At 52.3% G+C, this 27,941-nt stretch overlaps 1 protein-coding gene across 1 annotated transcript; it reads left to right on the forward strand.

Annotated features, from left to right (window-relative positions):
* FBRS (fibrosin) lies at nt 1–27,941 on the forward strand. Its single transcript, XM_075064697.1, has 19 exons — nt 1–1,896; nt 3,220–3,405; nt 3,786–3,821; nt 3,940–3,969; nt 4,210–4,258; nt 5,999–6,398; nt 6,619–6,706; nt 6,750–6,840; nt 7,224–7,417; nt 7,569–7,613; nt 14,391–14,486; nt 14,774–14,842; nt 14,927–14,956; nt 15,215–15,286; nt 24,452–24,584; nt 24,874–24,957; nt 25,103–25,186; nt 25,762–25,981; nt 26,337–27,941. The coding sequence occupies exons 1-19, from the start codon at nt 1,543–1,545 to the stop codon at nt 26,980–26,982; spliced, it is 2,907 nt and encodes a 968-aa protein (XP_074920798.1). The 5' UTR covers nt 1–1,542; the 3' UTR covers nt 26,983–27,941.

Genomic DNA, 27,941 nt, shown 5'->3' on the forward strand with positions numbered 1-27,941 from the left:
CCTTGCGTCGCGTGCCGTGCGCAGAAGAGAAGAGGATCCGGCAGCGACGCGCAGAGACAGCCGAGAGAGTCGGGGGACAGCGGCGAGAGGGGCGCGGCCCGTGGAGGGGAGGGCGAGACCAACCGGGCCCCCTCCCGTGAGGGAAGCAGAGACCGGCTCGGACCGAACCATTCCCTCCCCACCGGTTCGGCCAATCAGCGGGGGGCAACGAGGACAGCGCTGGGCACGAGCCTCGCGGCCAATCAACGCGGGGGTCGCGAGACGCCCCGCTCCCCGCAGCGGCCGCGAGAGCCCCCCTCCCCGCCCCGTCCCCGCCCCCGCCAACGGATTCCTGCCCTCTACGGCCGCCTTCTTAAAGGGACAGAGCAACGTCAGGAGTCAAGAGGGATTTCTGCCGGAAGAAAACAACCCCCCTCCTCGTCCCAGCGCCTGTCAATGGATTTAAAGGGAGCCCGGAGCTGGTAAAGGGGAGTTCGCTCCCGCCCCATTGTGGAAGGGGGTTTCTTGTCGGAGGAGTTTGACGCCAAGTTCTTAAAGGGGACGCCAGCTGGCCTAATTACGGAAGTGGCTGGTGAGATTTAAACTCTGGAAGGGGACGTGGCCCCTGACACGAATCCCGGGAAGCGCTTTCAGTCCGGTTTCTTAAAGGGGCAGTGACCCCCCCCCCCCCGGGAGGCAGGAGCGGTTCACTCTGAATTTTCACACGGGAGGTGACTCGCGAAGCCCGGCGCGTTCGCGGGGGGAGCGTTACTCCTGGATTGTTAAAGGGGAGGTGACCCCCTCGGCCTGTCGACCATTGCCATTGCTGGCAGAAGTGGAAGCTGGAGTCTTAAAGGGGAAGTCACTGCTCTCCCTCTCCTCCGACGTGTTTGATGGCTGAAGACATTTAACGCCGGACTCTCCGAGGGGAAGTTGCCTCGCGCGCAGGCCGGCTACCCCAGGGACTGTCTGTGGCGGAAGTGTCGAGCCCGCCCAAATAGCGCAGGGGGATGTGAGGCCTGATTAAAGGGGAGGCCTCCCAGAAGCCGCCTCAGCCGTTTCATGCCTAGCCTTAAAGGGGAGGCCCTTTGGAAGAGGGTTGTAGCGTCGTTGGGTTCGGCAGCAAGTTAATCTGAATTAAAGGGGAGGCGCATCTCGGCCCACCCGGGTCTTGGAGTTTATGTCAAGGGGCATTAAAGGTCTGTTGTTGGAAAGGCCTGCCTTAAAGGGGAGGACGCACAGAGCAGCCGCCGTGGCGTACTGAAGGGGAGGCCCCCCCCAAAGAAACTGCCACAGGGAGTTGGTGTTGGGGGGCCCTAAATCAGATTTCAAGGGGGAAGATAACTAGCGTGTGTCAAAATCCCCGTTAAAGGGGAGGTTGCCAGCAAGTGTTTAAAGGGGAGGACGAAGACACACCCTGTCCACCTCTTGGGGGAGGAGCTCCCCCCTCTGGTTCTCCAGGAGTCAGCGCCCAGAGGAGAGGACCCCGTTCAGAACAGCTGCCATGCAGCAGGCCGGAGAGGGGTGAAAGGCGTCAGAGGAAGAGGCTTGGCAGGGGGCAGCATGGAAGCGGCAGCAGCTCCTGCCCCCTGCTGGAGCGGGGGAGGTGGCAGGGCCCGGAGGCTGCGGCGCTGCTCGCGGCGGGACCGTGAGAGCCGCCGGAGCCAACGTCGGGGGGGACGCTCAGGGGAGCCCGCCCACCGGGGCGTCCTCTCCTCTTCTTCAGACTCTGAGAGCGAAGGTCCTGCCCCACCAGCCTCTGTGGCGCCCGGTAAGCCCCGGCGCCGGCCCTTGCGGCGGAGGACAAGGCCATCAGGCTCCTCCTGTAGCCATGAGGAGGAGGAGGAGGAAGAGGAGGAAGAGGATCTGATTGACGGCTTTGTCATTGCTAGTTTCATCAGTCTGGAGGCACTGGAGGTGAGGGGCTGAGAATTGTCCTCAGCCACAGGCACTATAGGGCACAGGAGACACTAGCAGAGCCCATTCCCGGCGAAGCACAGTGGTGTGCGACACACATACACCACACCCCAAACAGACAATTATCGGCAGCCCAGCCCAGATAGGGTGGATTGATGAGGTTATGTTTCTGGAGTACTCGGCATACAGAGTGGAGATGGGGCCATGTCTCAGTGCTGGGGGTTCCCGGGGGCTGGAATATAGTGAGGGATGTAGTTAGGTACCAAATGTTCCTGATGGCTGAGATAGTTGGGGAGACAGGGATGTGTTTTGGGGTTGGGGGTTTCTGGGGGCTGGGATATAGTGAAGCGGGAGTGGGAGGGAAGGGCAGGACAGGGCTGTGTCTTGATGCTAAGGAATGGGATATAGGATGACGGAGGAGATGTGTCACAGTGCCAGGGGATGGGATATAGCTGGGGGGGACGCCTGTGTGTTGGAACCGGGGGTTCCTAGCACTGGATATAGTGGGAGAGATGGGGCTATCTCTCAGTGGCAGGGGTTCCTGGGGGCTGGGATATAGCGGGGGGGGCGGCATGACCTTTATCTGGGATCCTGAGTGCTGTGTCCAGGAAGGTTGCCCTCCTTTAGGAAGAGGTGCTGTGTCAAGCCTCAGGTAAGGCTGTGTCTACACTGCCAAAACTTCAGTCATTCAGGGGTGTGAAAAAACACACCTCAAGTGCCAAGTTTTAGCACTGAAGTGTGCCAGTATAGGTACCTTGTTCGAGGTGGTTATTTTTTTATCCCCAGAAGAGCTCTCCCCTGGTGATAAAGTGTGACTAAACTGCCCACGTTACAGCATGGCCGTGGCAGCGCTGTGCCATGGGCAGCGTAGATATGCCATAAGACATCTTCCAGTTAAAATGTGAAGCGGGGAATCCAGGTTTCAGGAATGCAGGGTGGGGAGCTCTCCAGTCTCAGTATGTTCCTGTTCTGCAGTGACTCATGCTTGCTCCTCTTGTCAGACTGGACTGATTAGGAATCAAGGCGTGTACCCCAGAGTAAAGGTCAAACTCCACTAGGGCAGTTGTATTCTGCCATGTCCTGCCCCCCAGGTGGCTGCTTCTCAGCACCAGGCAAGGGAGCCCTATGTAAACAGTCCTTGTGCCCCGCCCAAGAGGTGGCCATATCTCAGCACTAGGCAAGGGATCCCAGTATAAGCAGCCCCCCACGCCCCACCCCAGAGGTGGCTATGTCTAAGTGCTAGGTGAGGGGACTCATTAGGGGTGCCTGGGCAGGTGTCATCTGTCCTCAAGGAGCTGCTTCACCATCTCCCCCTCCCCACAGAAGGACACGACACTGAGGACCCCCGAGCGGCTGGAGCATCGGCTGAAGCACTCGGGGAAGCGGAAGCGGGATGAGGGGAGCGGCTCAGAGGAGGAGGAGGGCCGTGATGAGAGCTCAGAGAAAGGGTGTGGGCGACATGCGGGGGAACGGGCGCTGAGGAGACGCAGCAAGAGGAGGAGGAAAGAGGTGAGTGGAGACGGGGATGTGGGGTTGGGCAGGGAGAACTGGGGGTCTGGATGACATGGGGCTGCAAGGGAGCGTGGGGAGCTGGGCAGGGGGATGGTACAGTATTGCAGGGGTGGGTGGGGTACTGTGAAAGGGGAACAGTGGGGATGCTGGAAGAGTAGGGGCTGGGTTGGGGGAAAAAGCTGGGGGTGCAAGGGAGGGTGGGGAGATGAGGGAGATGGAGCATGGGGGTGCAAAGGAGGGTGGAGGCTGGATGAGGACTTTGGGGTGCAGGCCAGGGGTGGGTGGCTTGCAGGAGGAGCATATTACACGTGGCAGGGGCATCCCAGCTCAGCTCAGCAGGGGGCGGAGCTGCCAATCATATCCCTTCTTTCCCACAGGCCTCCCTCCGCTCCTACTTGGAAACAGGATACATAGTAAGTGGGTGTCTTGCGCTCCGCCTCTCCCCCCTTTGTCTGGCCCACGGCACCCCCTAGGGGCAGGCTCAGGCAGCTCGCCCTCCACTCATCCCACCTTTGTCTTTCTCCCTTGCAGTGCGACATGGAGAGTGACCCAGGGGAGCAGGTGAGAGGCCCTGAACCCTATCTCTCCTCCTGCCCCCATCTCCACCCCCTGAACTCCACCAGTCCACTCCTCCCGTCCCTAATCCCCTCCCCCCGACCCCGGGCAGGCCCGTTTGGGAGAGGACCCCTCCCTGCGGAGCTCAGAGAATCAAGGATGGTTGGGGGGGCTCCTGGTGTGTAGTTGGCAGCAGGGGGCTCCCCACAACCAGTGATAACTTGAGTTCATTTCTCTCCCTATCAGGCCTCCAATGATGACCTGGATCAATCGTTCACTGTCTCAACCAACAAAGGTGGGTGCTAAAGGAGAAAAGCAGCCCTTACAGAGCCCACCCCCCCCGCCCTGCTCGCTGCAGCGCAGTGCCCCCTGTGACATTACCCCGGATACAATCCAGACTGTTGAACAACTGTGCCCCTTCATTCTCTAGGCTGCGGTGCCTTTTGCTCTGCCTTGCTGTGAGAACAGCCACTCTTGGTCCTGCTCACTCATAGCCCCTAGCCTGCAAAATCATTCCCAGCTAAATGACAGGTGCACTCTGGCCAGCCACTCATGAATTACATACAGGGTGACACCAGCAAATTCCCAGTCCCAACCTTGTCCGCCAGAAATGTATGTCTTGTACTGTACAGTTCCCAACTGGGCCATACAAGCTCACAGAAAGTCAGTCATTTCATCAATGGAAAATTATATGCATAATGTTGTCTCAAGTGGCAGTTCCCAAATGCTTCAGTCCAAACACACTGGCTTAGATAAAACAATAAAAGAAGTTTGGTATCTACAGAAAGAAAGATTTTAAGTGATTGCAAGTAAAGAGGCATCAAAGTCAGAATTGGTTATAAAGAAAATAAGTCAAAAAGACAAACTAATACCTAACATAAGAACCGCCACACCAGACCAAAGGTCCATATGGCCCAGTATCCTGTCTCCCGACAGTGGGCAAGGCCAGATGCCCCAGAGGGAATGAACAGACAGTTAATCATCAAGTGATCCATCCCCTGTCACCCATTCCCAGCTTCTGGCAACTATCCCCCTGCCTGTCCTGGTTAATAGCTATTGATGGACCTATCCTCCATGAATATATCTAGTTCTTTCTTGAACCCTGTCGTAGTCTTGGCCTTCACAACATCCTCTGTCAAGGCGTTCCACAGGTTGACTGTGCAGTGTGTGAAAAAATACTTCCTTTTACAAGGAAGTACCTACCTTAACAAGCTAAGTGAACTTAAAGCAAAAATGTTTTTCTCACCATAAGCTTACAGCAGTCTGGCTGGATTGCTTCAGCCAGGATTCCCCCCCAGTTCAGTGATGCTTCCTTTGTCATTCTAACGTCACTGCTCCAGTGAGTAGAGATGAGGGGCCAGAGATGATTGGAGGCCACTGTTTCCCATATGCTTTTCCCCTCTTTGAGGATTATCTCCAGCTGGGGTTCAGGAGACAGACAGACAGTTTCCATGGAACTCCCCAACTGTGGCTCTGCCAATATGTAAAGTTCTCGCTCACACCCTTCTTCCTGCCAAAGAATGGCCGCTTATCTAGGTGGTAGTATATGATGGTTCATTGGTTGTGCTGATACCTGGCCAGGACATTAATGTGTCTTTTTTGTCTCTGAAGAACTGTTTTGGGCCTGCTTTTCTAAACTTGGAACACGTTACAACAATGTGATATAGTAGAATCTTATAACTTCACATGCGTTGTTGCCACACATATTTTACCAGGACAAAAATGTTCAGCAGATTATGAGTTTTCAGATATCCCTTGTGAGGCAGTACATTTATACACAATTTATTATGGTCTATTGAAAAGTGTGAACATGAGGTACAGCCTGTCACACACCCCCAGCACTGCTCTGGGGCATAGGGCAGCACTGACTGCTGGGGAGTGCCTCCTACGGAGCCCTCCTACCCTGCTCATTGCATGGCAGCACCCACCCCACCCCACCCCAGCGCTGCATTGGGGCATCAGGGCAGCACTGGCAGCCAGGAGAGTGCCCCCTGGTGCTGGGTGGTCTCTCACTGGCTGCTGTCTCTCTCCCCAGCCTCGGGCCCAGTTGGTGCCATGAACGGGAGCTGTGCAGCCAAACTCTCTGTGATCCCCAAGGTTTCAGGGCTGGAGCGAAGCCAGGAGCGGAGCCACGAGGCCGACGGGGACCCCCTGCTAGTGCCTTTCCTGCCCAAGGACCCCCTTTCTCAGGCAGCCCCAGCCCTCCCTGTGGCCCCGGCCCGGCCCCCTACTCCTCCAGCCCCGCCGCCCTCCCGGACACCCAACCCGGCTGCTGCTCGCACCACGCCCCAGCCCCGGGGCCAGCCGCCGGTGCCGCAGGGGGGCCCAGCACCCCACGGCCTGCCCCAGCCCACTGTGCATGGGAAGGGAGCACCCTTCGCCAGCCCCACGCCGCCGGGGCCCTATGGAGCAGGGCTGGACCTCAGCATCGCCGGGTGAGTGAGCTAGGGCGTGCATTCCTGCCTCGTTCTGTCCCCCTTCGTTCTGTTACCTTCCCCCCCTTCTTTTCTTGCTCTCTTTCAATCGTGTGTCCCCTTCTCCCCTGGTTCCGTGTTCCATACCCCCTCATCTTCCCCCCACTTACTCTCCTCTCGTTCGGTCTCGCTCGTTCTCTCCCCTGGGCTGACTTTCTCTCTTCCTCTCTGTTTTCTGCAGGTGCAGCCGGAGCAGCGCACACGCCAAGGCCCTGCTGCCCCCGTGTTCCTCCTCCTCACAGCTTCCTCCCCGCCCCTCCACCCTCGCTGCCCTGCCCCCCACCTTTCCTTCCACCCTCGCCCCACATCACCCACCTCTCCCCCTCTCCGGGCCTGCCCCCACCACCCCCTCTGCTCCAGGTCGCCGGGCACCCGGCCGCAGCCGCAGCCGCAGCCTTATCTGGTGAGTTGGGAAGGAGGCACAGGGGTAGGGGTGGGGTGCATGGCAGGGCTGGCTGGGAGAGGCTGGTGAGGGGAAAGGGAGAGGCTGGTGGGGCCAGTCCCATCTCTTCTGGGAAGGGGTTGGCGGAGGGGGGAGATAACATCTTTCAGGGTGAGGCAGGCAGAAGATGGTTCCCATATCTCCAGGGGGAGGGGCTGGCACGGGGATCCCATCTCTCTGGGAGAGTGTGGAGGTGGCTGGTGGTGGTGGAAGGGGTTTCATTTCTCAGGAAGATATGGTGGGAGGTGGTCCCATCTCTCTGGGGGGCTGAGGAGGAGGGGCTACAAGGGGGTCACATCTCCCCCTGATAACTCCACCCCCTGCTCTCTCCTCTCCCTGCTTAGAACAAGAGCTGATCCGGCAGGGCCTGAGCTCGCGGTTCCTGACAGCACAGGGTGGGGCCGACATGGGGGCAGCTGCCATCCGCCCGCTGGCCTTCCAGTTCCACCAGCACAACCACCAGCACCAGCACACCCACCAGCACACGCACCAGCACTTCACCCCCTTCCCGCCGGGCATGGTGCCCACCCCCGCCATGGTGAGTGACCCTTCAGGGGCATCTGTTCCGGTCCAACCCCAGGGCAGGAAACTCTGCCTCATGGGGAGCGGGGAAAGGGACTCAGGCTCTTTCCCCTCTAGAGAGCACTAGTGCGTTGGGTTCCCCTTATATCACACTTTTTCTTTTCCAGTTTGAGAAATACCCAGGCAAGATTGATGGGCTTCTGAGGCATAACGTGAGTGCAGCCTTGGCAGCCACTTCCCTGTGCCAGGGGGTCCCAAGGGCTGGGATATTGGGGGGAGGTGGGGCAGGGCTGTGTCTAGGTGCCAAGGCTCCTGGGGGCTGGGATGTGTCTAGGTGCCAGGGCTCCTGGGGGCTAGGGATATTTGGGGGAGAGAGCAGGGCTGTGTCTAGGTGCCAGGGCTCCTGGGGGCTAGGATATGGGGCGGAGGCATGGCTGTGTTTAGGTGCCAAGGCTGCTGGGGATATGGGGGGTGGGGGCAGGGCTGTGTCTAGCTGCTGGGCTCCTGGGCACTGGGATATTGGAAGTGGGGACAGGGCCATGTCTCAGTACCAGGGGTGGTTCTTTGAGCAGTGTCCCTGTGTGGTTGGTGCACTGTAAGTGCGCTTGTGCCCCCTGCACCTTTGGTCAGCGATTTCTCATAGCAGTGTCTGGTCTGCTCACACATGCGTGCTAGTCAGCCTTGTGCTGCTGTTATATAGCACTGCGCAAGTGAACCGCCCTCAGTTCCTTCTCAGCCGCCTCAGCCAAAGGCAGAGCTCTGGCAGTGGTTCCCGCTGAGATTACCTCAACTGTGTCCTGCTTTGTTATTGTAGTAGTTCGTCTGTAGTGTTTAACATTAGTGTAATCAGTTAACAAGTGGTAGTAGTAGCTTCCCAGTTATGAAAAATAATGTTGTTTTTTTTAAAATCTGTTACATTTAGATAGATATTAGTTAGTAGATAAGGTAGTTCCTGTTCACTGGGAGGTTATGCTCAGTTCTCCCGGTGTCAAATGTTGTCTGTTGTGACGGGCGCTCAGTGCACTTGTTGCCTCAGGGAATCACACGTTGCCCAGAAGTGTAAGTTCTGTCTGGCATTGACATCTGGAGCCAGAAAAATCTGAGAGATCAAACTTCCTTTCCTGATGATAGAGAGCTCACTATGCCTGGCTTCTGACCCAGGCCAAATGACTCTTCCTGTACACCAGTCTCCCGGAAAATATGCTACCTCCACTATCTCTCAGCTGCCCTCATCGAGGGCATCTAAGAGAAAGACGCAAGACTCCTTTCATAAGCCTTCCGAAGGTCGTGCCCTGAGTTCACCAGGTAGAATTTATCTCAAAAACGCCAAGGTCGTCAGTGTCTTCAGCTACTTCAGCACTATCTGTTCTCCAATCTGGTACTTGTGAGGCTGCTGGTTCCTCAGGTTCCGAGGGCACCACTAAACCAAAAGATGGCAAAGCCTCAGGCCCAGCACAATCATTGGTACCATGAGCAGACCAAAGCAGCAAGAAAAGCTCTTCCTGTGCGCCCTTGGTACCAAAGCAGCCTATCGTTAACAATTTTCCAGGGCTTCGAGCACCACCCATCACAAAGACAGGCAACCTTCATCGCCTGTCTTCTCTAGGACACCTGATCTTCAAGAAGAAATTTTTGAGGAGCAAGAAACTAAAGCCATTGAAGAGGTCTCTCCTCCAACCACATCTCCTCAACTCTTGATGAAGCAGTCATGCCTCATCCTCCATCCTTGATGGATGATTTTAAGCAGTTCAGGATCTGGTCAAGAGAATTGCCAATTCCTTGCAGATCCCTCTCCAAGAGGTTAAAGAACCTCATCATAAGCCGCTTGGTGTCTTTCATTCACCCTCATCTGCCCACATAGCCTTGCGTGTCAACAAGGCCCTTCTGGACCCCCCAGCGATCATCAGCCACTATTCTGTCTACATGTGAGAGAACGGATAAGAAATATTATATTCCAGCAAAAGATTTGTTTTTTCTAGCCCTCTCCTACTCCTCCTACTGTGGTCGATGCAGTTAACGAATGTGGAGGGCTGCACTGTGCTAAATCCGTACCCCATGAAAGAGATGATAAATGTTTAGCCCTAGTTGGTTGAAGATCTTACTCGTCAGCCTCCTTACAACTTAAAGTAACCAACTATCAGGCGATAATGGTGAAATATAATCACTGGGCCTTACCAAATTCATGGCCATGAAAAATACTTCACGGACCAGGGAATCTGGTCTCTTGTGTACTTTTACCATATACTATACAGATTTCACAGGGGAGACCAGCGTTTCTCAAATTGGGGGTCCTGACCCAAAAGGGAGTTGCAGGGGGGTTGCAAGGTTATTTTAGGGGGATTGGGGTAGTGCCACCCTTACTTCTGCGCTGCCTTCAGAGCTGGGTGGCCAGACAGCGGTGGTTGTTGGCTGGGTGCCCACCTCTGAAGGCAGCCCCCTGCCAGCAGCAGCACAGAAATAAGGGTGGCAATACTTACCAAGTCATTCTTGTGCTGCTGCCTTCAGAGCTGGGCGGCCAGAGAGTGGCAGCTGCTGACTGAGGGCCCAGCTCTGCAGGCAGCAGCATAGAAGGAAGGGTGGCAATACCATACCAGGCCATCCTTACTTCTGCACTGCTGCTGGCAGCGGCTCTGCCTTCAGATTTGGGCTCCCGGCCAGCAGCCGCCACTCTCCAGCTGTGCAGTTCTGAAGGCAGCGCCGCCACCAGCAGCAATGCAGAAGGGAGGGTAGCAGTACCACAATCCCGCCCTACAATAACCTTGTGACCCCCCCTCCCTTTTGTTGACCACTTACTGGCGGAGCATAGAAAGCAATTCCAGGCAATTATTGTGGAGGGCCAGCTACTTGCCAGAACACCAGTACATGCCTCTCTCGACACTGTCGATATTGCTGCCCATTCGATCTCTGCAGCAGTAGTTCTGAGAAGAGCCTCCTGGCTCTAGCTCTGGATTTCTGAAAGAGGAGCAGAATACAGTGCAAGACCTTCCTTTTGATGGGTGCAGATGATTCTCTGAGCACATTAAAGGACTCTAGGGCTACTTTGTGTTCTCTTGGGAACTATACGTCTGTCTACAAGAGATGGTTTAGCAAGTCCCAGACAGCTCAGAGATCCCAGACAGCTCAATTCCTGATCTCCTAGAAGCTGTGAGAACCATATCAGAATACACCCAAATTCCAGAGAAGGAAACCATCCAACTCTCAGCTTTCTGCCTTGCACCCTTCCACCTCCATGCAGCAATTCTGATGGGCTGGTTGAGATTCTGAATTACCACCTTCATCTGTACTACCTCCGCCAGTTCCACTGCCTTCCTCCCTTTGGCGACCACCTTTACTTCTTCAGGCACGTTTGGGAGTCGATCCCTATAGTCAGATGGGTTTGATCATCTCCACAGGGTACGCCATCCCCTCCACATCTTTTCCACTGACCAACCGCCCTCTCCATCCCTTTTCAGGGACCCCTCTCACAGGAGCTTGCTTTGTCAGGAAATAACCTCTCTCCTACACTTGGGTGTTTGTAGAACCAATTCCCATGCACCACAGAGGAAAGAGGTTTTAGTCCAGGCATTTCCTAATACCAAAAAAGAATGGCCCTGGGAGACCCATCCTAGATTTGAGGCTACTCAGCACTTGCACAAACATTCAAAATGGTGACACTTGCAGTGTTAATTCCATCATTAGATCCAGGGGATTGGTTCTCAGCCCTTGACCTTCAGGATGTGCCTTTCCACATTGCGATCCAGCCATCTCACAACGGACATTTTATTGTCAGTCAGGACCACTGTCAGTACCAGGTGCTCCCTTTCAGCCTGTCATCTGCCCCGAGTGTCTTTTTGAAAGTCATGTCAGTAATAGCAGCACAGCTCTGCAGGAAAGGTATTTTAGGGTTCCCTTACCTGGATGATTGGCCGCTGAAGGGTCACTCCCTGGAACTGACTTCTTGGGCCGCTTCCAAAGCCATTGATCTCTTCCTCAACTTGGGCCTACAACTGAACATTCAAAAATCTCCTTTTGACCCCTGTGCACAACTTAGCATTCATAGGAGCACATCTTGATTTAGTAACAGCAAGAGCCTACCTTCTTCTGTGCAAGTGTGTGGCTCTTTCCAGCATACCCAATACAATCCAACTCAGCACCCAAACTTCAGTCAAGAACTGTCTTCAGTTGTTGGGGCACATGGCAGCTAGTCGATCACGGAAGACTCCGATTGCACTGCCTTCCAGGGTGGCTCAAGAGTGTTTAGTCACCAAACAGACACAGTTTAAATATGCTTCTTTCCATACCCACTTGCATAAAACAGTCCATCAATTGTTGGAAAGACCGTCACAGTGTGTGTGCAGGACTCCCATTTATATGTCTTTTCCCAACGCTCGTCATAATGACTGCCTCCATGCTAGGGTGGGGAGAGAATCTGGATGTTCACATGGCCCAAGGCAAATGGATGTCACAAGGGACCATGCTACTCATCAAATTCCAGAGTGGTCAGATACGCCTTTCTTCAGTTTCTACCACTAATCGGGGCAAGTAGATAAAGGTTGCGATGGACAACATGTCATGCATGTTTTACATCAACTGGCAAGGAGACGCAAGATCCCCATCCCTCTGCACTGAGGCTGTCAAGCTCTGGAATTGGTGCGTATACAATCAGAGCATCATCACAGCAGCCTATCTTCCAGGGGCTCAGAATGTGACCATGGATACTCTCAGCAGGCACTTCTTCCAAGACCATGAGTGAGAAATAGATTCCGGCATATTACACTACATATTTCAGTAATGAGGCGCATCCCAGATAGGTCCCAAACTGGAGAAGGTTGCTCGATTTCCGGTCCACAACAGCGATAAACAAGAGATCTGCCTAGTTTTGCTCCAGAGGCGGACTGGATCACCGATTCCTGTGAGATGCCTTCACTGGTCGTTGGATCTACTGCCTGTATTCCCACTGACTCCTCTAATAGCCAAAGTTCTGCTCAAAATAAAAAAAGGACAGAACCAGAGTCCTCCGAATAGTTTTGATCGGGCCCAGACAAACATGGTTTCTTTACCTGATACACCAGTTTGTTTGCTCACTGATCACTCTCCATGTTGATCCTCATCTGCCTTCCCAGGAAGGGCTGGAAGATCCTTCATCCCAGCCTTGGAATGCTTCGTCTTAAAGCACGGTTGTTCCATGGTTCATGGGATTAGAGACAGCCTGCTCAGAGGAGGTAAAAAGAGTAGTTACACAGCAGAAAACAGTCTACTCACTACACGTACTCTCAAATGGACAAGATTTGTCTGCTGATGTGACCTCCGACATATTCCACCAACCTCATCGCAGCCAGATATACTGGACTATATCCTAACTCTAAAAATTTCGGGGCTATTGCTGAGTTGCATTAGAGCCATCCCAGCTTTCCATTCTTCAGCAGAGGATTATTCTGTTCTTGCCCACCCAACAATATTGAGGTTCCTCAGGCAGCTCAGAAATCAGAATCGGTCAGTTAAGTGTCGTAATCTGGTTCTTAAATGCCTTACAAGATCACAGTTTAAACTGAGCTGCCTGCTCCATTTATCAATGAAAACAACATTCCAAGTAGCCATCCTGTCAGCGCAACTGGTTGAGGAAATGGGGGACATCCCGCAAAGGCCCCTTTTCATAGAATTTTTTAAGGAAGTGGTCACATTATGATCCCACCTCGAATTTTTACCTAAACCTTCCTCTGAGTTCCATATTAACCAACCCATTCACCTGCCGATCTTCCACCCTAAACCTCACCTAGATAAACAAGAAGTATTGTTGCATACCCTTGAGCTTGGGAGAGCCCTCACCTCCTCTCTGGATATGACAACCCTTTCAGAAAGACCCCAAGATTGTGTGTCTCACTTGCAGCTAGATGAAAAGAGCCTGCAATCTCTAATCAAAGACTTGCCAGGTGGATATCTGGCTGCATTTATTCTTAGTACAAATCTTGTAATATTCAGGCACCTCTGGACATCTGAATTCACCCTGAGATCCGTTTCCACCTCTACGATGTTTCTCAAAAACATGCCCATGATTGAAATACGTAAGGCTGCTACTTGGGGTTCTATATGCATGTTCACCAAACGCTCATCAGTAACTCCCGACTCTGCTTCTGATGCTGTGTTTTCTGTGCTTTCTTTCGTACTGCAATCGACTCTGAAGGCCACGCGTTCTCCCCCCACCCCCCGACCTTAGAGGGAATTGCTTGGTAGTCACCCGGAGCGGAGCACCTGCAGGGACACTACTCAACGAAGAAGAGACAGTTATTCACTCCGTGCTGTAACTGTGGTTCTTCGAGATGTGTGTCCCTATGCGCGCGCCACTCCCCGCCCTCCTTCCCCTCTGCTTCAGAGTTCTCTGCTATAGGGCTTCATGGTAGAGACGGAGCTGAGGGCGGTTCGCCCGCACAGTGCTATATGACACTGGCCTGGGGCAGTGCCATGAGAATGTCAAGTCAAAGGCATGAGTGCGCAAGCACAGCTAGAGGGCAGCACCCGGAGGGGGCACATCTCGAAGAACCACAGTTACTGTCCAGGTGAGCAACCATTTTTTCCCAGGGGCTGGCTATAGCGATGGGGAATGGGGCTGTATCTTGGTGCTGGGAGTTCCCAGGGGCTAGGATCTGGGCTGTGTGTCAGTGCCAGGATATCTCGGCAGCTGGAATATAGCCAGAGGATGGGATTGTTTCTCGGTGCTGGGGCTTCCAGGTGCTGAGGCATAGCGGTGGGGGACAGGGCTGTGTCTTGGGGCTGGGGGTTCCTGGGGATTGGGATATAACCGGAAGGATGGGAACATGATTCAGTGCTGGGGGTTCCCAGGTGCTGGAATACAGTAAGGGAGAGGCTGGGCATGTTGTAGTGCTGAGTTTTCCTGGGGTTTGAAGTCCGAGGTCCCAGGGTGCTGCTTATTCCCCAGGGACTAGGAGACCCCTGCAGTGATGGCACTTCCCCTTCCACTCAGTGAGCTCTCCATGCCCTCTCTCTCTTCCTAGTTCTATGCCACGTTCCCTCCCACCGTGACTGGGATCCAACCTGTCCTGCCCCCTGCTGTTTCCTTTGGCTCCCTGCAGGGGGCTTTTCAGCCTAAGGTGAGCAGGGAAGTAGACGTTGTCCATTCCCAGCTCTGGGAGGGGAATGGGGCCTAGAGGGTTAAAGCTGGCGGGAGAGGGGGGTAGTGGCTGGGAGCTAGGGCTCGTGGGTTCTATCCCCTGCTGTGGCAGGCAAGCGGGATCTCATGGATTAGAGTAGGGGGGCTGGGAGTCTAGGCAATTGTGGGGGAGAAATGGGAGGGAGGACTCTATCCTGGCTTTGGCTCTGGCTGTGGTAGGGAGATTGATTTGTTTGTAGCCTCCTGACCCCCCTGTTCTCTCCCCAGAGCGCTAACCCAGAGCTGCCGTCGCGGCTGGGAGCTGTCGCCCCCTCTTTGTCCCAGAAAGGGGGTCAGGTGAGCAGGGCAGTGGGCTGTTTGCATGGCATGTGGTGTGGGCACAGATTCCTCTCTAACCGCCCGCTCTCTGTCTTTTTGTAGCTCACGGACCCTTTCAGACCCTCCCTGAGGGTAAGTAACCACGTGTACCAATCCTGTAACTTCGCTTGTTGCAGCAGGGGATGCTGTGAGAAATGGGTCATGGGGGGAATAGGCCAGTGCGTGCCCAGCAGGGGGCGCTGGGAGGACTGGGTCACGGGGCAGGGGAATAGCCCATCTTGTGCCCAGCAGGGGGCGCTGTGGGGACTGAGTCACAAAGGGGGAATAGTCCAGGCGGGGGCACTGCCCTGGTGTGTCCCAGGAGCTGATGCTTTCCCATCTTTCTTGTAGAAGCCTGGCAAATGGTGCTCCATGCACGTCCGCGTGGCCTACATGATCCTGCGGCACCAGGAGAAGATGAAGGTAGAGTCGTGGTGGTGCCCTTTCTAGGCCCCAATGGGCACTGCAGGGGACAGCAGATCCTGACCAGTAGCGCCCCCTGCAGTACCAGTGCTGGGCGAGAGCACAGCTGGGATCCTGCACTCATAGTCCGGGAGCATAATGTAGTAAAAACTCGTTCAGGGGCCACCTTGGCCATAGAAAGGCAAGAGAGGTGTCAGCTGAGTCTTAAATATCTCTAGAATTATAAATTCAGTTGTTTCACCCTCTGCGGCATAGCAGGGGACACTCATTGCCCCTAGCCCCAGATCTAGATCCTCCGGTTGGTGGGAATTTTGATAATATGGTGTCATGAGAAAGAGTCCAGTTGAGTATCATTCAAAAGCCCTTTCTCCCTTGAACACAACAGTACCAAACCTAGAACATTTAAATGGATCCTGTCAAACTAATCTAATATCTATTTTTTTTCGAATGAGATTACAAGTTTGATTGATAAAGGTGACGTTTTGTGTTTTTTTAACTGTACTTTAACCGGGGATGTGTTGGTTACATAAAAAAGACATGGTTCTTTGGTAACTTCCCTAGGATTACCCTTGACATGTAGGACTGAAAACGTGTTTTCATCAAAGTCATCATCAGGGTCCTCTCCATCTAGGCACGTTGTCACACTGATCTTTGTCCATGCCGCACTCTCATGTCTCTGTACAAGGCAGGCTGCTGGCCAGACATTGCAGGGTGATGAGTATCTGGTCTTTGCATATGAGCGTTTGATTAGGTAAGGGTGGATTCAGGAGCACATGGTATTTTACACACAACTGGTGTGGTCAGGCCATCTGTGCCAGATAGGAGGAGGGTAGTTTTGGATGCACATGATCATCTTGGAGCCGTTCCATTACTTGATGATTTGCCCTTCTGGTAGCAGGTCTAAATGCACCCCTTGTCAGTGGCAATTTATGTCCGTTGGTCTGCTTCTTGGAAAACATGGGCACTGTAACTCTGCAAGTGTTGTAATGTTCATCTTCAAATGGTAAACTCGGCATATGAACGCCTCTAGTGCACTTATGACATAAGAATGGCCATAGTGGGTCAGACCAATGGTTCACGTAGCCCAGTAGCCTGTCTTCCAGCAGTGGCCAATGCCAGATGCTTCTAAGAGAATGACCAGAACAGGTAATCGTCACATGATCCATCCCTTGTTGTCCAGTCACAGCATCTGGCACTCAAAGGCTTAGGGACACTCAGAGGTTGCATCCTTGACTATCGTGGCTAATAGCCATTGATAGACCGATCCTCCATGAAGGTATCTAATTAAATTCTTTTTTTAATCCATTTATAGTTTTCACCTTCACAACATCCTCTGGCAACGAACTCCACACGTTGACTGCATTGTTTGAAGTACTTCCTTTTGTTTGTGTTAAACCTGCTGCCTAGTCATTTCATTGGGTAACCCCCTGGTTCTCGCGTTATGTGCAGGGGGAAAAAACACTTCCTTATTCACTTTCTCCACACCATTCCTGATTTTATAGACCTCTGTTATACCCCCCCTTAGTCATCTCTTTTCCAAGTTAGAGTCCCAGTCTTTTAACCCTCCTCATATGGAAGCTGTTCCATACGCCTAATCATTTTTGTTGCACTTCTCTGTACCTTTCCCAATTCTAATGTGTCTTTTTTTGAGATGGGGTGACCAGAACTGCACGCGCTATTCGAGCTGTGGACGTACCATGGCTGTATATAGCGGCATTATGGTATTTAGTGTGTTATCATCTATCCCTTTCCTAATGGTTCCTAACATTCTGTTCGCTTTTTTGACTGCTGCTGTATATTGACTGCTGCTGGATGTTTTCAGAGAACTATCCACAGTGATTCCAAGACCTTTCTTGACTGGTTATAGCTAGTTTAGACCCCATCATTTTATATGTATAGTTGGGATTGTGTTTTCCAATGTGCATTACTTTGCATTTATCAACACTGAATTTCTTCTGCCATTTGTTGCCCAATCACCCAAGTTTTGTGAGATTCCTTTGTATCTCTTTGCAGCCTGCATTGGACTTAACTATCTTGAGTAATTTTGAATCATCTGCAAATTTTGCCACTTCACTCTTTATCCCTTTTTCCAGATCATTTCTGAATATGTTGAACATCACTGGTCCCAGTACAGACCCCTGGGGGACACCTCTGTTTACCTCTCTCCATTCGGAAAACTGATCATTTATTCCTACCCTTTGTTTCCTGTCTTTTAACCAGTTACTGCTGCATGAGAGAACCTTTCCTCTTATCCCATGACAGTTTAGTTTGCTTAAAAACCTTTGGTGTGGGACCTTGTCAAGGGTTTTCTAAAAGTCTAAATACACTATATCCACTGGATCACCCTTGTCCACATGCTTGTTGACCCCCTCGAAGAATTCTAGTAGATTGGTGGGGCACAATTTCCCTTTACAAAATCTGCGTTGACTCTTCCCCAACAAATCGTGTTCATCCATGTGTCTGATAATTCTGTTTATACTATAATTTCAAACAATTTGCCCAGTATTGAAGTTAAGCTTACCAGTTTGTAATTGCCAGCATTGGCTTGGGAGCCTTTTTAAAAAATTGGCATCACATTAGCTATCCTCCAGTCATCTGGTACAGAAACTGATTTAAATGATAGGTTACGAACTACGGTTAGTAGTTCTGCAATATCATATTTGAGTTCCTTCAGAACTCTTGGATGCATACCATCTGGTCCTGGTAACTTTTTATTGTTTAACTTACCAATTTGTTCCCAAACCTCCTCTATTGACACCTTAATCTGGGAGAGTTCTTAAGATTTGTTGCCTAAAAAGAAAGGCTCAAGTGTGTGGATCTCCCTCATCTTCTGCAAGGAAAACCAATGCAAAGAATGAATTTAGCTTCTCCTCGATAGCCTTGTCTTCCTTGAATGCTCCTTTAGCACCTTGATCCTCCAGTGGCCCCGCTTTTAGCAGGCTTCCTGCTTCTGATGTACTTAAAAAATGGTTTGCTGTTAGTTTTTGTGTCTTTTGCTAGTTGCTCTTCAAATTCTTTTTTGGCCTGCCTAATTATATTTTTACACTTTATTTGCCAGATTTTCTTCCTTTTTATTTTCCTTATTTAACTTCCAACTTTTAAAGCATGCCTTTTTGCTTCTAGATACTACTTTTACTCTGTTTAGCTATGGTGGCATTTTTGGGGTCCTCTTAACTATTCTTTTTAATTTGGGGTATACATTTAGTTTGAGCCTCTATTGTGTTTTTAAAATGTTTCCCTGCAGCTTGCAGGGGGGAGGGATAGCTCAGTGTTTTGAGCATTGGCCTGCTAAACCCAGGGTTGTGAGTTCAGTCCTTGAGGGGGCCATTTAGGGATCTGGGGCAAAATCAGTACTTGGTCCTGCTAGTGAAGGCAGGGGACTGGACTCAATGACCTTCAAGGTCCCTTCCAGTTCTATGAGATAGGTATATCTCCATTTTACTCTTGTGACTGTTCTTTTTTTAATTTCGCTTTAACTAGCTTACTCATTTTTCTGTAGTTCCTCTTCCTGAATTTAAATACCACGGTGGTGGGTGTCTTTGGTATTCCTCTTTTCTCTCCACTCTCTCCCCCAGGATGTCAAATTTAATTATATTATGGTCACTACTACTGAGTGGTTCAGTTATATTCGCTTCTTGGACCAGATCCTGTGCTCCACATAGGACTAAATCAAGAATTGTCTCTCCCTTTTGTGGGTTTCAGGACTAGGTGCTCTAAGAAGCGGTCATTAATGGTGTCTAGAAGTGTTATTTCTGCATCCCATCCAAGGTGAATGTACTCAGTCAATATGGGGATAGTTGAAATCCATCATATTATTGAGTTTTCTATTTTAATAGCCTTTTTAATCTCCCTGAGGATTTTACAGTCACCATCTTGGTCCAGTGGTTGGTATACTTTTATTACTCAAGCATGGAATTTCTGTTCATAGAGATTCTATAGTACAATTTAGTTCATTTAAGATTTTCACTGTATTTGACCCTGTGCTTTCTTTCTGTGCCACTCCCCCACCAGCATGACCTAGTCTCTCGTTCCAATATATTTTGCACACTGGAATTACCTTGTCCCATTGATTGTCATTGTTCCACCAAGTTTCTGTGGTGCCTATAATATCAATATCCTCATTTAATACCAGGCAGTCAAGTTCACCCATTTTAGTATTTAGACTTCTACCATTTGTATACAAGTACTTATAATATGCATCACCTTTTAGTTGTCTGCCTTCATGTGATGTACTTGAACAGGACTCCTTTTCATCTGACTGTTTCTCTTGCGTTCCTACGTGTACTTTATCAACTTCTATCCTCTTCTCTTTACTAGACTATAGAGAATCCCAGTTAATAGATCCTCCCTATGTGCTGTCTCAAATCATGTGCTCCTCTGCACATGTTGGCTTTTTCTCCAGCCCTTAGTTTATAAACCTCATCGGTGACTGTCACCGCTGTTTCGAGCACCTTTGGACAAGGAGAGAGGTGAATCAAATGCCTTCCAGTAAGATAACTTGGTCTTCCCAGTCAATCTTCCAGTAGTGTCACATCATGAAAGGGCATGGAAGCCTGCCAGTGGATAGCATTTAATGATCCAAGTGATAGGAATACATCTCTGAGGGATATACAGTGATTCTGTTCTCCAGAAGCAGGTGCAAAAACAGAACCTAGAACATCTGTGTCTTGTGCAAAACTCTGGAGTTTAGTAGCATCTCTTTCTCTGTGGCTTTGATGGCATGCAAGATCATTTTAGTCTCAGCCCACCTCATGGGAACTATGAAGAAACTCCACTGAGCAGTGCAAAGCAGCAGCTTCATTACACCATGCAACGATGAAATTCTTCCATCTGTTCTTTGCATGCAGCAGCGTTGTCCCTGCAGTGTATGCCGTTAACTCATCCTTCGTGCAAGTATAAGGCTTACTTCTTCACTGGAAAATTGGAGATGTTTGTGGAGTCAATTATTTTGTATCAGGCAGGGGCAGTATCTCCTTCCTGGTAATATTGCTAATTGATTCCCCCGCATAGGTGTCAAACATGAGCTGGAGTTTATCATAGGTCCAGTATTTTCTCTGTAGCCTCATAATGAAATGCTCAGCCAAATCTTTGCAGGTGTTACCAGGTTCTGGTTTGTCAAGAGCTTGTACCTGAGGCATACCATCTCTGATTGCTTTGCTTAAATGGCCTCTGCTGGCGTAAGGCACCAGTCACGTTGTCAGTAGGTGCTGGCTTAGGAAGCCCACATGAGATGTGCATTAGTTTGCTTCTTGCCTGGTACATACGCATTGTTCTGTTGTGTTCAAACGTAGATTGTGGTACCACAAAGAAGTCGTGTGTTCCCAAAGTTTCATGTAGAGCAACATCATGCTGTGATCTGGACACAGCCAGGAGATAAGCAGACAGTGATGTCTGGTTAGCCTTTCACTCTGACTTCCTTCTTTGTGTCTGAGCACAGCTTTAGTCTACTGTTCTTGATTGGAGCCTATAAATTGCCACAGTCTTGGATAAGTGTTTGGGTGCTGAAGGCTTCATGTACATCATGGCCCAAAGTATCCGTTCGACCGACATCTTTCACTATCTCCTCTCTGAAGGCTGCTATTAATGAGCTCCAGTCTGTTACATGCAAATAGATTGCCAGTGCAAGTAAGCATTACAGTTTCATCATGTAGCTTTACAGTTACCCCTTCTTGGTATTTAACAACTAACGAATCTAGACGGTGCTTGGCTACTTCTGGGGAAGTCATCCCAGCCATGCTTAATGTTTCATTCGAAATTCGATGGAGTTCTGTCATTGTGAGAAAAACCAGGGAAGGGTGCTCTTGTGCCCCCCCTCCCTCCCGACCCACCAGTGACTTTCAGTGCTCTGTTTTCACGTTCTAGGATCTTTATCTGAACCGAGTGCACAGAAAGGAATTGGCGACCTTTTAACAACCCAAATTCCTTTTCTAAATTCCTCCCGTATTTTCTACATCTCTTATTTCAGCAAGGAACCAGGCAACCATCACAGAATATTTTGGTACTTTTAGAGGTATTCAAGTAGGGCAGGGCCTTATGAAAGTCATTGTATGGTACTTCAGAAATTAGCTGAAGCAATCTTAGACCATTAGCAATTATCTCTGAGAACTCCTGGAGGAAGAGTGATCTCCCAGAAGAGAAGGGCAGCCACAGTACCTATCTTTAAAAAGGGGAACAAAGAGGACCCGGAGAATTATAGACCAATCAGCTTAACTTCAATACTTGGAAAAATACTAGAACAAATAATTAAACAATCAGTTTGTGAGCACCTGGCGGATAATAGGGTTATAAGGACTAGCCAGCTTGGGTCTGTCAAGAACAAATAATGTCAAACCAAACCAATTTCCTTCAAGATGTGATATATCTTGATTTTAGTAAGGCTTTTAATATAGTCCACCAGACGTTCTCAGACACAAACTAGGGTAATGTGGTCTAGATGAAATTACCATAAGGTGCAACGATTGTAGTCAAAGAGTAGTTATCAGTGGTTTGCTGGTAAACTGGGAGGGTGTATTTAGCGGTGTCCCACAGGAATCATTCCTTGGTCCAATACTACTCAATATTTTCATTAATGACGTGGATAATGGAGTGGAAAGTATGCTTATAAATTTTGCAGATGTCACCAAGCTGAAAGGGGTTGCAAGAACTTTGGAGGACAGGATTAGAATTCAACACAAACCCTGACAAATTCTCTAATTTATCTGAATTCAACAAGATGAAATTTAATAAAGATGAGTGCAAAGTACTTCATTTAGGAAGGAAAAATCAAAGGCACAATGTGGGGAATAACTGGGTTGTTGCACTGCTGAAAAGGATCTGGGGTTACAGTGGATCACAAATTGAATGAGTCAAGAACGTGATTGCAGCTGTGAAAAAAGCTAATATTGTTCTGGGGTGTATTAACAGGAGTGTCACATCGAAGACAAGGGCAGTAATTCTCCCAGTCTACTCTGCACTGGTGAGGCATCAGCTGGAGTACTGTGTCTAGTTCTGAGAGCAGCACTTTAGGAAAGATGGGGACAAATTGGAGAGAGTCCAGAGTAGAGCAACAAAGATGATTAACATTTTTTAAACACCTGATCTAGGAGGAAAGGTTAAAAAAAAACAAAACGGGCATGTTAGTCTTGAGCAAAAAGTCAACTGAGAGAGGACTTGCTAACAATCTTCAAATATGGTAAGGGCTGTTGTAAAAAGGACTATGATCAGTTGTTCTCCATGTCCAATTAAGGTAGGACGAGAAGCAACGGGCTTAAATTGCAGCCAGGGCGATGTAGGTTAGATAGCAGGAAAAACTTTCTATGGTAATGAAGCTCTGGACCGGGCTTCTGAGGGAGGTTTTACAAAATGGGTTGGACAAACCACTGTCTGGGATGGTCCAGGGTTACTCTGTCAAGGGCACCAGAATCTTGGTAGAAGTGGACGATGGGGGTGCAGGCGACGTATAACTGTGGCTAGCAGAGGGTGCAGTTGAAAGGTTGGGAGGGGCATGTGACTACCCCACATGTTGCTTCTTCGTCCACCCCTTGACTCACTTCAGCAGGCAGTCTCCAAAGCAGGCAGCAGCCCAGGCACTTCAGCAGCAGGGAAAGAGAAGCAGCCCTATGGAGGGGTCGGAGCCGGGGGCTCAGCAAGCCACCCTGCTGCTTCCTAGGGGGACATAGAGAGAGCAGCTGCCAAGGGGAGCGCTGCCTCCTCACTGCTGGGCATCCCAAGAAATCCAGGGGTCCACATAACCCTGCATGCCCCCTCCTGCCCCACAACATGTCGCCTCTGGAAGGTCAAAGTGGATTCCTGTGCCTCTTTTCCCCTAACCCTTGCACTCCCCTCCCACACCCCCTGCACTCCAGGCACTTGGTGCAGCTGGTCTTCTACCTTCAGCAGTGCACGTTCACTGGGAACCAGCTGCGTAGCCCATCCCCCAGCCTTTCCTACCAGCTGCCGTCCAGCACCTGCAGTACCACAGTCCACGCACCCGCTGCAAAGCACAGCCCCTGCTGGTGCTGCTCCATGCTTGCCCACGGCTTGCAGTTTGTGGATGGAGCCCAGTGACTGGGGGCTGGATGTCTTCACCACCACCCCATTACACCTCTTTTGGCATCATAATCCAAGCTGATAACAGTGATGATCTACACCAGGGGCAGGCAACCTATGGCACGCGTGCCAAAGGCGGCACATGAACTGATTTTCAGCGGCATTCACACTGCCCAGGTCCTGGCTACCAGTCCAGGGGGGGCTCTGCATTTTAATTTAATTTTAAATGAAGCTTCTTAAACATTTTAAAAACCTTATTTACTTTACATACAACAAGAGTTTAGTTATATATTATAGACTTATAGAAAGAGACCTTCTAAAAACATTATAATGTATTACTGGTATGCGAAACCTTAAATTAGAGTGAATAAATGAAGACTCGGCACAGCACTTCTGAAAGGTTGCTGACCCCTGATCCACACAAATGAACCACTTCTCTTTTGCTGATGACGCCAAATAAGTTGGAATCTCTCTCCTTCCCTTTCTTATAACCTTAGAAAACCGAATCCAGTCTCATGTTCTGAGCATTAATTGCTATCACGGTATTGTCAGGTGAGGGTCCCAGTTTCACTTTGGGAGGGCTGCATGTTTCACATCCCCAGATTAAAGCAGAATCAAAAGACCCTTTCTGGGGTTTCAATATTTGTCTCTAATTCCAAACTACATAATTGTTCGAGGTTTGGCCCGTTGTGTGCAGGGAGAAAGGGCTTTGGAATGATACCCAACTCGCGCCATTGCTGATGATGTATAATCCAAAATTCCACCAACCAGAGGACCTAGAGCTGGGGGGGGGTGGAGGGAGGTAGGGACTGAGAGTCCCTCGTAGAGGGTGACGCCAGTGAAATAAGAATTCTGTAGATTTTTTTTTTTACAAATCGGTTGACCCCTCCCTCACCTGTTAACTTTCCCCAGAATTACATGTGCTCCCAGACTGTGAGCTCTGGCCCAGGGTTCCCAGAGCTCCACGAGGGCCCATTCCCTAGCACTGAGGCATGTGAGACTGAGGGCTGATGCCATATGGAGCCCTGGGGAGTAACCATTGGGGGTGACCCTGCCTGGGTGGGAGTGGGCTAGAAGGGCCCTGTGAGATGCAGTTAGGTTCCCCCTTGGCTGACTTCCTTTCTCCCCTCTCCCCAGCTGATGCAGGGTGATCCCCACAAGCTGGATTTCCGGAACGACCTGATCACCTGCCTTCCTGGCACAGGGACCTTTGGAACCCTTGCTCATAGCCAAGAGCTCACTCGCCCCGCCACGCTCTTTACCCCCACAGGTCAGCACCTTCCTGGCCCCAAGAGCCTGCAGCCACTGCCCCCCTCCCAGCCCCGGGGACCCAGGTTATTGGGAAAACGGCATAAGCGTGCCATGGGAGTTGGAGGCCTATCTGGGGGAGGGGGCTGGTGGAGGACATGGGGGGATTGGAGTCGATTGGGGGAGGGAAGAGACAAGCCACTCAGGGGCTGTGGGGGGTTGGGGCTCAGTCTGGGGGAGCGAGGGAGCTGGGCTAGCCATTTGGTTGAGAAGAGGTCATCCCTATCTAATTCTTTTTCTGTCCTCCACAGGCGCCGTCCAGGCAAGCTCTGGTGCCTCCTTCGGGCCTCCCAGCGCACCACACAGTTCTTTTCTGAGCCCCAGCGCACACATTGGTAAGAGCTGGGGGCGGGGTACAGGGCACCAGGACTAGGCATGGAGTCAGGGGCTGCACATGGGCTGTGCGGGGCACACCAGGGGTGGGGCCCCGGGGGGCATCGCTGCGCCCGTTCATCCCTCCCTTTCCTTCTTGCCTTTCAGATCCCTTCAGCCGCCCCACCGGCTTAGCTGCGCTGGGGGCGCTCTCCAACGGGGCCTTCGGGGGGCTGGGGAACCCCGCCTTCAGTAAGTAGAGGAGACGGGGCCACAGGTGTGAGGCGGACTCCGGTGCTGGGAAGGAGGGAGGGCTGTTCTAGGCCCCATGTGGAACAACCCTGGGGGCTGAAGCCCACCTGGGTGGGAATAGGACCTGCATGGTGAGAGGCTGGGGGTGGAGCCGATGAGGGAAAAGTTGTGGACACGGGCGAGCTCTGGGGAGTGAGACCCCCCATGTGAGAGGAGGTGGGACCTCAGTGAGACCTGAGGAGGAGGGGTGGGGGCTGTGTCCAAGAGGGACAGTAATTGAACAGTGACAACCCTGGAGCAGGGCCTGTCCTAGAGCAGGCAGGCAAGCCCCAGGGATTTCTGGGGGGAAGAGGGGCGGGGCCTGCACCTGAGGGGTGGGACCTGTTCTCAGAACCTCTGTAGGCTAATCCCCCATGGGATAAGGCAGGGCCTGGATAGGGAAGGGACATTGGGGCGGGGCCTCCCTTGGCAGAGGTGACGCTTTTGTAGGGAGAGCTTTGCTCCGCCACTCCCATCTGTATGGCGTTCTAGGTCCTTCCCAGTCTCATAATCTGGTCTCTGTGTTCCCATCCCAGACTCCAGCTCCATGTTTGGGCAGAAGGACAGCCCCGGGGCCCAGGCCTACGGCAGCCCCCATGACCCATGGAACCGGCTGCACCGCACGCCCCCCTCTTTCCCCACTGCCCCCACCTGGCCCAAAGGGGGTGCCGGTGATGCAGCTGAGCGCGGACCGGCCCAGCACGACAAGGAGCTGGACAAGCGGGAGATGCCTGCCATAAAGGACGAGAAGGACAGGTATGAGGTGGGGGCAGGCTGGCTGAGGGGGCAGGGGTCAATGCAAGAGGGCAGGAGATGATGGTTGCAGGGCTGGCTGAGGGTTGTGGGGGGTCAGGGTGGGATCTGGGCAGTGAGGTCCAGGTGTGGGGGCAGGACTGATTCTGGGGAAGGGGGGACGGGCTGGCCAGAGATTGTGGGGGGAATCAGGGGCTGATGCGAGGGCGAGGAAGGAGATGAAACAGCTGGGGATTGAGGAGGAGGGTGGGACGGCTGAGGAGTGTGGGGGATCGGGGAACTGATGAGGAGGGGGACGAATTGGGGATTGTGCAGGCCTCAGCCCAGTTCGTGGCAGTAACCCCCACCTCTGTTCCAGGGACACCCTCTTCTCCAGGCTCCCCCCTCGTGCCTCACCGGCGCCTCTGCCCACTAAGCACCCCGCCTCCCTGGGGCTGGAAGACGGCCCCATGCGGGCACACAGCGAGCCAGGCCGGGAGCAGCGTTATGGCAGCCCGGTGGGGGGCCGGGCCTCACGCTCACCCTACCCTGACCCTGCTCTCAAGAAGGAAGTGAAGGTGAAGGAGGAGCCGGAACTGGGTGTCCTGGAGGGGGCACTACGGGCGGGCGGGCCCTTTCCCGGGGCTCTCCATGTCCCCCACTCGCTGGGGCCGCTGGCTGTCTTTGAGCGGCCACCGTACCTGGTGACTGGGCCGGCCCCCGGATCCCCCTATGCCACCTTGGAGGCCTGGCGGGAGCCCTATGCCCTGCCCCGCTACCTGGAGCGTGAGCTCCCCGAGGACTACGAGCGTGCCCGGCTCTATGGGCTGGGCCCGCACCCCCCGGGGCTGCTGGCCTACCCCCGCCATGCCGCGCTGCTGGCCAAGGCCCCACCCCCAGAGGGGTTGCTTGGTGCCCCTCCGCCCCTCATCCCTGCCGTGCCCGGTGCCCGGCCCAGCTCCCCCCGCCGTGCCCCGGACCTCCGAGAGCTCACCACTGCCTACAAGGACCGGGACTCCAGATAATGATGCCTGTGGGTCCCACACCCTGGCATCAGCGATGGCATCCCCTCCCTACACTGGGCTGGCTAGGATCCCCCCCACCCTGCCATTAGGGGCAGCATTCTCCCCCGCCCACTTCAGCATCAGGGGCAGTATGTCCTCCCCACACCAGACCAGTCAGCATCCCTCCCACCTGGCATCAGCACTGGTATCCCCTCCTACCACCTGGCATCAGGGGTAGCATCCCCTCCCCCATCCCTTGGACTGGCCAGGGTCAGGGGTGAGAGCGCTGAGGAACCCCCCACCCCAACCGCTACACACAGACACAAGCTCAGCAGGGATGCGGGGCAGGACAGTGGGGTTCAGGGTGTGGCTGTGCCTCGCCATCTCCCTCTGGCCTGGCTGGGTCCAGGTGAAGGAGGGTTGGCACTGGGTGCCCCGCGCTGTCCCATGGAGAGGGCTTGGGGGAGAAAGACCAGCTGTCGGGGTGTTCTCTGCTGGACTGGAGAGGTTTAGGTCTGGGTTGTTGGGATCACCCCGGGGCGGGTGAGGGTTAAAGGGTGATCTCCCCAAGCTCGTGGGCTTTCAGGGCAGGAGTCTGGGCTTCAGGTTCCCCAAATCTCTCCGTAAGAGGGGAATTCGGGGGGTGTCTTTGCTCCCCAGTGGACTGGGGGGGCAGGAGTGGAGCTGGGGCCCCCAGCCTAGTGTAAATAGGTCCCTGCTCCCTCAGGGGAGCTGGATTTTGTACATTTATACCAGGTTTGAGGTGGTGATTTTAAAGGACCCCCCGCCCCTCTTCTCTCCCCTCATTTTTAATGTACTGCGCTTTTTTCTATTCCTGTATCGACGTTGTGATGCTCCCCTCCCTCTCCCCACTGGACCTGATCAGAAAGGGGTAACACGGCTGCATTGGACACTGCCGGTTCCTCCTCTTCCTCTTCCCACCCCCTGGTTTAATTAAACCCCAGATTGGTGCTTCTGGA

The sequence above is a fragment of the Chelonoidis abingdonii genome, chromosome 4 (assembly GCF_003597395.2).
Source record: "Chelonoidis abingdonii isolate Lonesome George chromosome 4, CheloAbing_2.0, whole genome shotgun sequence".
Lineage (NCBI taxonomy): Eukaryota > Metazoa > Chordata > Testudines > Testudinidae > Chelonoidis > Chelonoidis abingdonii.